General features: G+C 48.9%; 1 protein-coding gene across 7 annotated transcripts in view; it reads left to right on the top strand.

The window, feature by feature from the left end:
• Positions 1 to 619: 619 nt before the first annotated feature.
• Positions 620 to 11280, top strand: part of ITPR2 (inositol 1,4,5-trisphosphate receptor type 2) — a 4412221-nt gene continuing 4401560 nt past the window's right edge. For 6 of the 7 annotated variants that reach the window (XM_069628469.1, XM_069628465.1, XM_069628468.1 and 3 more), the window contains exon 1: positions 825 to 1184. In XM_069628469.1, the coding sequence (XP_069484570.1) occupies positions 1093 to 1184 (92 nt within the window). In that variant the 5' untranslated portion in view covers positions 825 to 1092. The other variant, XM_069628470.1, reaches the window with a different exon arrangement.

Genomic DNA, 11280 nt, shown 5'->3' with positions numbered 1-11280 from the left:
CACCCTACACACAGGCACTCTTTTACAGAGCTGCGACCATCCCAGGCCCCATTCTCCAAAATGGCCGATGCAGCGCGTCGTCCGTCCCCTCTCTGTGGCATGTAGGTAGTGAAAATCAGCCCAAATAGGGAGAAAAAGAAATTCACAGCCTTATCACTGCTGTGTTGTGTTTGATCAGACCTCGTCACCAATGTTACAGGTCTGCGGCAGCATTCAGGATCCCTTTGAGCCCCCTCCCGCTACAGATCAGTGGACACTGGTGTGTTCGGTTTGGGTTCCCTGTTCACTCTGCGGTGGCTGGGAACACCCACGTGCTGGTATCCTTAAAGGGGCAGCACCACATACACTATGGTATCTACAGTGTAAAAAGTGTGCAAATGTATTCCCCCAAATCAAAGCCAGGTGGTAAATGCTAAGTTAAAAAGCTATTAAAAAAGCAAAGGTGGTCCAGCTATGATAAAATAAAAGAATATTGTTGCATAAAGGGGATACATTTGATTTGCAAACGTATCCGCATTGCAACATTAAAATATTACAGACTCGATTTTTTAGAAGTCCTGTGCCGGAAGACGAACCCATGTACATTCCCCCAGCATGCTGCTGCCCGCGCATTGGTTATTCACTTTGTGGGTGTGAGTAGCAGAGTTCCACCATATTGTTCACGGGCGAACCTTATTCGGAAATATTTCAATCGAGCAAAAAAGAACACGTATATGTGGTCTATGTGCACATGTTAAGCAAGATAACGGCTGGTGTTATGAACCAAGCGCAGCTGAGGGATCGGACCAAAAACTCAGAAAAACAGGTAGCATTAGAGCCGGGGCTGTATGAAAGTCTGCAGCAGGTTGAAAGTTGTTGTGGCAGGCTCAATCGCTCTTTAGTTCCTCCTCTGCTGCGGAGGGGGTGGGGCACGGCAGTGCCAGGAAGGGGAGAGGAAGCAGGCATGTTGGGCTGCTGCGGCTAAGGAAGCTCGGGAAACACTTGGGGATCGCGCAGCCTAACTCAAAACTGCGACCGCGACTGTCCTCCTTTCTACATCTGAGAGAAGCCTGGCGAGCCTGTGCGGAAACGGTGTATGGAATATGAGCCACCATGTCTAGTAAAATGTCGAGTTTTCTGTACATAGGAGATATCGTCTCGCTCTACGCGGAAGGGTCGGTGAACGGATTCATCAGTACACTTGGGTAAGCCTTGTCACATCTGTTTATGGCATTGCACGGAGACGCGGGATTGGGTCCCGTTGGCAGGCGTACTGTGCGTCGGTGTCAGCGCAGGAAACAAGGGTGCCTACATTGCTACCTGTGCGCGTTCATCGCACGTTACGATCTGCTGCTGACAGCATAAGTAAAACGTATTTGGAAAACTTTTTAAAGTGATGAGATGAGTCAAGTCTTCGGAGCTGCTTATATTTTCTGACTGTGCCATGGGGACTGGGCCATTTTGAGCTTTATATGTTTATTTCACGGCCCCACACTGAAAATTCGACTAGGATACTTCGTGCGTGTTTCCTGTTTCTTTCCCCATCCACTCGGCGAACTCGTCGTGCTGCGAGGACACATACATGGTTATTTATTTGTTGTTGGAGACGATTAATCAAGTGTTAATTCCAAAACCGCTTGAGGCGAGTTTGTCCTCGAATATAGGAATTCGTTTGCTACATAACGAATTTATAAATGTATATCTTTAATCAAGCGTCTGTAATCTCGTTCTTGCTATAGTAATTTTAGTTTACCCATCTTTTAATATTGATGTAGTATTTATATACTACGCCCATACTTTTTTTCTTCCTATATGTATCCATTTATTGAACATGACAAGTGTTTTTACAAGAAACTGCCCAAAGGTCATATCGATGGCTGGAGTAGTCTAGTTTATAACGAATGAATTGCGGAAGCACTGTGAATTAATACCAAGTCATTGGTAAACATTTAAAGTTGCAAGGTGCCAGTCGTCATACATCCTTCGCCCCCCTCAATTGCCCTCATGCACAGAGAACACCATTTCTTACTCCCAAGAGTCCAATGTCACTTGTCAATGACAGTGGCGAGTGTATATTCTGAGGCCAGTTAAGTGATGTTGCTATCCCACACTCCCCAACCTCTGCAAAATGTCCTTATCGATCTTCCTCCTAGTTCTCCCCACTGCCCATTCCTTGTAAAGCCCCTCTCTATACCCTCCTTGGCAACAGCTCCGTGCAAAACATTGTAACGGCAGGCCATGTCTCCCTAAACCACATGAAATCTCTCTTTATCTTTTTCACCAAAGCCGCTCCTTCACCAAGTTGTTCTCCCTGCATGCAAAATCAATGCTGTCAGCACCCCATCATCGACCTCCCACAGCCTGGCTATCATGGGCAATAATTGATCCCACTTCAACCCCCCCAACCATCTTAACACCACAGTCATAACTGCACCCTAGCTGTGTCCCAAAGCCGCTCTTAGTCACCTGTCTCTGTGCCCACTTCACCATGGAGTGTCCACAAATCCAGATCTAGGGCACCACGCTGCTCCCTCCAGCTGCATCTGCGGAAAAAAGTAATTTGTGAGACCTTTGCCATGTCTTCCCCTTTAAAAAAAAATGCTAACCCCATTCTATCGCAACACCTGTCCTAACTCCCGCATGTAGTCTTTATACTTCCCCGACCTCCAGCGCCCCAGGCTATTAATGCACTGTTCACTCATGCCCAATTTATGTCCCTCCAATGCCTCTCCTTTCCTGAAAGAATGAGTCCCAAAAGACTTTGCCTCCTCCCCCAGTTCTGTCAGCGCTTTCCTCATTACTCCCAGGACCTGCTCCGCCACCACAAACTTCCCATTCTCTTGCAAAAAACACTGGACCTCCACTGCCAGCACACCTTTTTTTTGCCACCCAAGGCCTACCTTAACTGGGCACAACTCCTGCCCTCCTCTCCTAATACATTCATAACCCCTTTCCCTTCTGATCCGTTTTCGACTTCTTAATCCCAATGTCCAGAGTGTGATCTAATAAAAATACATCTTCTCAATGAAGCCCCTCCCCCTTCCCCGACATGAGCTTTGAGACCCTGAACGCCCCGAAAAACATCAGTGTAAAAGATACCCTCAAAAGATCTCTTTCCCATGCAGACCAACATAACCTCACAAGCAAATCCGCCATCACTGGCTTTCTCCTCTCCCGTACCCAACCTTCCTCCCTCGCCCGACCTTTCAACATCTGTCTCGCCATCGCCCCCACTAGGCTTAAATTCCCAAAACCACTTCCCATAAAACGAAATACCAGCCAATTTACCTAGTATTGTCACTCTTGACAAATCCCTATCCAACAAATTCCTAATAAAATTAACCACATTTTCCCTTCTTCTCTCCTCCGCATCCTTTTTGCCCCTCCAGCTGTGTCCCCCCGTAAATAATTTCCAGTAATGCTCCTCTGTAAGCCGCCCTGGAAGTTGTAGGCGTTGGTTCCTCCACAAAATGCAGCGCTCTCACTTTACTAGCTGTCATATTTCCTCCGGGATCCGATTTCCCTCCTGGTCTGCCTCTGGTACCAACCCATGGAATCTCTGCCACTGAAAACAAGACAGTGCATTGGTTATTCCGTTATCCTTACACGGAACATGCCACACTTTAAACACTATATTCAACAACAGGCCCTGCAGCACAAATTCCCTGAACACCCCCTGGTCCTTTGCTGACTACCTGTTCACCACATTCACCACTGCCGTATTGTTCACATTAAAGTTCACCCCCTTGTTTTCCAGCTCTTTGCCCCACAAAGACAAAGCTACCACCACCAGTCTCCTACCCCCTTTCCTCCAGTGAAGGGGCCATTCCTCCGCACACCATCTTCCCCGCCAGTAAACCCCAAAACCTCCGGCTCCTGACACTTCGGAAATTATCTGCACCTCCCAAGACACTGGGTCCCCAAGTGTTAGGAAAGATTTCGTAATTGTAGGTAATTTTCCTTCCATGTGGCAACCCCTAAACTTTTTGCTGTTGTTTTTCACCTTGTTCTTGACTTTGCCAGAGAAGTGCAGCCTTCTGCTGCACTCCTCTGGGCTTTCGCTCCTTTCTTACGGGGATACTGACATGTCCTTAAGACTGTCAGTACCGGGGAACGCTGTTTCCCGTAGTTTCTTTTATCATGTTGCGGCTTTCGTGCAACATGACACAAGAGGGCACTGTAAGCTAAGTTACAGCTCTCTTGGGCCTCTAGCCTTCTACAGGCCCTAGATACTCGTTTAGGATTGTATCTGATCGGTGCAAGTGATTCAGGGACGGGAATGGTGGCAGCGATGGTTTCTTGTGTTTTGAGCTCCTTTTGACGTTCGAAGCGCGTTTCTCACGCTTAACCCAAAATGGTGGCCTGGCTCCCAAAATGGCCAGACCACGAGGCTCCTTTGTCCTGTCCGCTGACCGTCTTGCTCCCTTCACCTTCCCCAGGTCAAGCTGACCCGGGGCCTTCCTTATTTGGGCATGTACTTTCCCGCGAAACACGGATGCTTTCGCGGGCTTCTACACGTCTTGTGTGTGCCTCCAGGATGTGGGTTGGGATGTCTGGTCCCAATACACATCCTGGGTGCCAGAGAGTCTAGGGTGGTGTGAATGCCTGGGACCACCGTGGTCCGTGATTGGTCCACGAATGGTGTGAGTGTTGATGAGCGGATCTCCCATTGGGTCCCCTCAGTTTTGGCGCGAAGGGAACCGTGGATAAGAGGGGGCTGGAAACACCACTACCATGTCGATCTCCTGAGTTCTCACGAACAAAGGAATACAGGAGCCAAGTATCCTGTAACCAAGAGGCTGGACCGAGGAATCGCTGGTGACCCGCTGAAGGACTTCTCCTCTGCACTGCTGTCGCCTTGTGAAACCCTTTGATCGAACCAGAAGGCCTGTACTGGTACTTCGACCCTTGGAATAGCGGGAACAGCTATTCTCGGCATCTTCACCATCTCCTGCCAGTAAGCCTTCGGAAGGGTCTCTGGGCCATCCAGCTGACTGACCAGCTTACACGGGAGTCTTGCTCTGTAACCGCCGCCAGGTTGTGTAGTATTTCGAGTCCTTGTTACTCTCACACGCTTCGTACACTTGGCGTTCCCAGGTCTGAAGTGAGTTGTGTACATTGGGCTCCGATACACACGGCCGCTCCGTTGCCCTGCTGTGGTAACAAACTGTGCGGGTTTCTTCGATTGGGACGTCTTTTTACTCAACACGACGACGAGGCGTTCCCTGCTCTTCTGAACCTGCCAGCTACTGAAACGGACGCGGAGAAGCCTGGGTCTGCTTGCATCGGGGACCGGTGAGTAGCATAGCTAGGATCTGGTCGCCCTCCTGCAGGAGCCCATTGCTTTTCCCCGCTGTGTCAAACAGCACCCTTTTCCGTACTCGCGCTCTGCTTCTGCCCACTGTGGAGGCGCGCTTCAGTCGCAGAACTTGTTCTTCTTCTTTTGTGTACTAAACTGAACTGCCTGATTTCTCTCGAAGAGCTTCTCCTTTTGCCCGTTGGCACCAGCGCGTGCAGGTACTTTTGAGCACAAGGCTCCACTCTTCGCAGGGCTTGGACTTCCATCTAGTTAGGTGCCTCTGAAGGCGAACTGGGTCTAAGCATTATTTTGCACTGCCTGTTTTCCCTCCCTTTTAGGTGGACTACACATTTCGTGCATATAACGCTTGCGACTTGTTGTATTTGTATATATATTGTGTTGATATGGTATGTGTTGGTTTACTATCGTTATATTGTGATTTTCTCGCTACGGTCATTGTTTTAAAGGCCTTGAAATAGATGTGTATATATTTTTAATATAACAACTGTTTGGAGTAGTTTGTAAGTGATCTTGCTTTGTGTGCTCATTGCGGGCTTTCAGTCACCCTCACCCCTCTTGAGACCTAGTCTTGACCGCCGCAATCGCTACCTTGATTGGTCTGGCTCGTCCAGAGGTTACCCTGTTCCAAGTAATTAGGTTGGCCTTCTGAACTTCTGCGCCACCGGGACAGAGTTCAGAAATCCGTCTTAACACCAAGCAGCCACATTAACACTGTTATACTCCTCAAAAAATCAAAGTCACACCTTAAAATCCTCCCTGAGGGCACCCGACACCCGTATCCTGTGGTGCGGTTGCTTGACCCCTGACAAGGAATGCGACATGTTCCTGCAGAAAGTTCGCACAATTCCTCCATTAGCCCTTGGAAAACCTTCAACATCTCTTTGCACTCCCTTTTGTTCCCAGCCTCACTGATGAACAAGAAATCGTCCAGGTAATGCAACACTCTTAAAAACCCTGACCTATAAGTGAAACACCATTGAAGGAAAGACCTGAATCGCTCAAACAATGCACACGACACACCACGCCTCATGAGCAACTGCTTAAATCCACAAACTGCTGGCCCTCAAACTGCATCCCAAGCAACCAATAATCCTCCAGATGTACCAGCAACAACCTGAACATGGATTTAATATCAAACTTGGCCATAAACGATCCGCATCCACTCTCCCGCACAAGCTCTGCTGCCTGATCTAGACTTGCATAGGAAACTGCGCAATCATCCTCCACGATAAAATCATTCACTGACATCTCCTCCAGCTATGTCAAATGATGGATCAGCCCGAACTCGCCCTCTGTCCTCTTAGGCACCACCCCCAACTGAGATACCACCAAATCACCCTCTAATTCCGCAGAGGGGCTCACCACTCTACCCTACACCATATCTTTCGTCAACTTCTTCTTCACTATGTCCGACCATCCTTTACAGACCTTGAATTCTCCACCCACCGCCACACCCTCGCTCCCTGACACCCCAACCTGAAACCCTCTCTAAGCCCATCCCCCAAAATATTAGCCGTTGACCTATTTGGGTAAAAGCTCAGCCACTTCCAATGTAACTAATGTATAAGCCTTTCCTCACAACCCCTCTCTCTGCCCCTCTATCCCTCCGTGTCTCCTATTGCGAAACATTGAGTAACAGGGTGCCGCCCACGCACCTGCTGCACTGAAGCTTAAACTTACAGACCGCCTGAAGCATGACTCCTTGTTGAACTCTCAGCAAGCTGTGGACGGCTGCCCTCTGCTTCCTGCCCCCGCCCCATCTGGAGCAGAGTGATCATGAAAAGGCCAGTAAGGCACAGGCAAGCCACTTTGACGTATGCAACGTTGATGCCAGGCGAGTAGGGGGCATCCACTGCAGTCACATATCCATGTTTATCTCTCCCCACATTGCACTCTGGTACCATACCCACGCAAACGCCCGAAACGCACAAATGCCTTTCTAATAACGTCCGTGTGTTTGAATAGCACCACCCATGTTTTTGGGTATACTAGAGGACCGGGGTTCACACTGCACATTCAGTTCAGGGCATCCAGGGCCCAATGAACCCACACCCCAATATACAGACAGAGGACTCAGCCAAGGGCAAGTTAGAACTGTCCTTTATTTTCCATAACAGACAGGGGTCATACAGTAAGTAGCAGAATCTCCAGTAATTACAGCTTGTGGGCCTGTGTCAGGGACTTTTGTTGGGGTATGGCATCACAAGTCGGGGTTCTTCCCCAAAAACCTAACGGCACACACAATTGGATGGCTGGGATGGTAGTGCCCATAGCCGGCACCTATAGAAGTTAGCTGACTGGCCCTTACATGTCAGGTGGCTTTGCCTGAGCCTTCCCCGGAAACTATCTATTACATTGTTGCAGGGTTGCAGGATTACCATTGGCCCTTTCCCTTTGGCATCCACCCCTGCATTTGTGTTCCCTGATTGGCTGGAGCTGGTCTCCTGAGGCCTGGGACCCAGCTCTGTTCTCAGCACTCTGTGTACCTTCTCAAGGTGATGAGAAAGACTATGGGCCTCATTACGGGTCGGGCGGTCCGGAATTAACAGTGGCGGTAAACCCGCCGCCACTGTTAATTCCGGACTGCCCGATCCCGAGTCCTGCAGGCGGAAGGTGATCTTCCCGCCAGGTCTGACCTGGCGGGTTGAACAGATACATGGAATAAGTGTTTTGCTAATCCAAAGGTCTAGTGTCCAGTTGTGGGATTATGTGATTCATCACTGTGCAACTGGTTTTCTGGCCAGTGTGGCCCAGTTTGATGAGTCATGAACACCTTGTGCTTCATATAGTATACAAAGTATTAAGCTAAATAGTCCTCTTTTTAAGGGACTGTGTGGAAGAGGATAAGTGATACAAGTGTAAACAAAGAAATCCACAAAAACAGCTTCCCGCCTTCACACGTACTAGGTGTGTCTAATTGCAAATGGTGCCAAAAACTATGTCATTGAATATATTTAGACAAAGTAATAAAGATTCACATATTTTAATCAGTGTATACAAAACGTACAAAATATTTTAAAATAATCGCATAAAAAATATTGTGAAATCAACCTTTTAGGACTAACATCAGTGAGCCCCTTATTAGGCTAAAAACAGTCTCCTTATCACAAAGTGATCGTGTGGTTAGTAGGGATGTGAGGGGAACATTTTAATCAATTAATGTGTCCTCATACAATTGTCCTTGGCTATGTCGACACTGAACAATGGGCCTCATTCCGAGTAGGGCGCAAAGGGATACCGGGCACCGTTAAGGACATCGGTGCCGGTAATCCCTTTGCGCCCTAATACAAGTTCCCTTAGCGGGTCCCTCCCTTAACGCCTGGTTTTACCAGCCGTTAAGGACGGGACCCGCTAAGGTAAATCAGAGCCAATAACGGTACCGCAAATTGCGGTACCGTTATTAGCTACTTCCCCCTTCCCATGAGCCCTATGGGTGCTGAAATGGGAATGGGGAATGGTTTGGTGAATGGGGACTTACCGGTCCCGCCAAGGTCGGACTGCACTGGTAAGTCCCCATCTCGCCTCACCGGACACGGTACCGGTATGGGAGGTAGTCATGGCGCAAATAGCGCCATAACTACCTCCATACTCGGAATGAGGCCCAATGTGTTTCTGGGTCCTAGCAAAATCTGGCAGTCTGTAGCCGACTTAATCTGTTTTACGATGTCCACTGGACCCATCTTCAGGACAATGTGGGGGTCATTACGACTTTGGAGGCAGCCATGGTGCTACTGGCACCATGGCTGCCTCCAAAGTCGTGTCCGGGTCGGGTTCTCAGAATGGGAACTTACCGGGTCATTCCAACCTCGGAGAACCCGGTAAATCCTCATTCTGAAAACCATTCCCCATTCCCATTCGAGCCCCCCTAGGGCTCAGTGGGAATGGGGAAGGAACTAATAATGGGCCTGCAAATAGCGGGCCCGTTATTAGCTCCCTGGTCCCTTAACGGCTCCCACTAAGGGCGGCTGGTAAAACCAGCTGGCCTTAGTGGGACCCGCTAAGGGACCTCGGTATCCTGCAGTAAGGGGTTAACCGCACCGGCATCCTTACCGGTGCCGTTAACCGCTTACCGCCGGCCTCGTAATGAGGCCCTGTGTAATGACACAGGTTATTTCAGTTTCGACAATCTTCTAATTTCTTTAATGACGTGTGAGGCTTCATCTACAGTAGATTCGATGGTATTTCTTGTTCAACGGATTATTCAACAGATGATTATCATAATTCTACATCCATAAACTTCACTTAGAACACACTCCTTGTAGACTTACTGTGCCGGGTTGAGAGCTACACGATGTTGAGGATTTAATCATCCGTTGAACAAGAAATACCATCAACTCTACTGTAGATGAAGCCTCACATGTTATTAAAGAAATGATGGTGGTGTTCCCCAGGGGTCTAACCTCTCGCCCTGGCTTTTCAACCAATACGTGGCAACTCTCGCCCACTGCATTGCCATTCTATGCTCACATTTCCAGTGCTAAGCTGACAACACTCCACTCATTTTCAGGTTGCCCTCGGCCACCTCCTCTCCCTTCCTCATCGCTGATTGCCTAACTGCCATGCAAGATTGTTGTGCCACCAATGATATTTGTCTGAATGCCAGCAAGACAGAGATCCTCCTCATCAGCAACCCTTCCCCATCCTTTCCCCTCTCTCTCTCTCTCTCTCTGGCCGGCCTCGCTTGGCCCTCCTCCTATCCCCACCTGTGAGCCCAAGAGCCTCGGGGTCATCTTTGATTCCACACTTTCTTTCTCCGCCCACATCTCTGAGGTCTCTAAAAAGTCAAACTTCCTACTGCACCTCCTCAGGGGCATTCTTCCTTTCCTCTCCTTCCCCCAGAAGCTCACTGTCTCCCAAGCTCTGGTTCTCTCTAGGTTGGACTATTGTAACATCCTCTTTCTAAATCTACCTGCCTCTACTCTCTGCCCTTTCCAACTAATCCAGAACAGGACTGCAAGACTTGTCCTTGGCCTCAAGCCCTGGGATCGTATCTCTCCAGGTCTGAAATCTCTCCATTGGCTCCCAGTGGATGCAAGGATTCAATTTAAAACCCTCTGCATTGTCCACAAGGCTTTCTGGGGCCTGGGTCCAAAATACCTTTAGCTATCCCTCTGCAAATATCTCCCCTCTTGAACTCTTCGCTTCTCTACCTCTAACGCCCTTAGGGTCAGTCATTTCTCAAAGAAACGAGCCGGGGGTAGATCTCTGTCTTCGGCCAGGGCCTCGCTCTGGAACAGCCTCCCTGCCACTCTAAAACTTGAGGAGAACCATCTCCGGTTTCCGAAGCACCTCAAGACCTTCCTCTTTGCATCTGCCTTTGCTCCCCCTCTCCCTTGCTGATCTACTCTCTCTTGGCACTATGCACCTGGCCACCCTCTGTCCCCTGGGCCCAGATACCTGCTCACTCTGCCACCCTCCTGCACTGCCTCCCAGCCACCCCCTGCACTGGGGACTGTATCTGTACCAATACATTCCTCCACACCCCCTTTTCTTATTTTTATGCACTTATCAGACATACCCAGTTCTGCTGCCGTAAACACAGCACTTGCCACTTGCTGGCTGCACTACCCCTCTTTATTGCTCCACTATCTATTTTATTTGTATTTATTATTATTTACCTGTTTATCCTCTGCTCCGCACTTTCCACTCTCCCCCTTCCATGCACTTTTCCCCTTTCCCTTTCCCATGCACTTGCACGTTCTCAATGTCACTGGTCCTATTAAGATTGTTGTTTTGTTCTCCCCTGTTCCCCTCCCTTGCCTTGTCGCGATCTGAAACACTTGTGTACAAGCGCAATACAAAAAAAATATCATATATCATACTCAAACATGTGGCGGCACATCTCCCGCGGATCACAGTGTACCCCAGTCCTCGGTTCTAAACCTACTTTTCATCACTCAAGATTACATATCATCAAAATTCTTGTGTTAGTGACCCTTCACTGTGTCCGTTTGTGAATTGTGTGATCCTCTGCACATTCT

Source organism: Ambystoma mexicanum, chromosome 12 (assembly GCF_040938575.1).
Source record: "Ambystoma mexicanum isolate Mex_15411 chromosome 12, UKY_AmexF1_1, whole genome shotgun sequence".
Taxonomy (NCBI): domain Eukaryota; kingdom Metazoa; phylum Chordata; class Amphibia; order Caudata; family Ambystomatidae; genus Ambystoma; species Ambystoma mexicanum.
The sequence above is the reverse complement of the archived record's forward strand: the minus strand, read 5'-3'. Positions and strand labels throughout refer to the sequence as shown.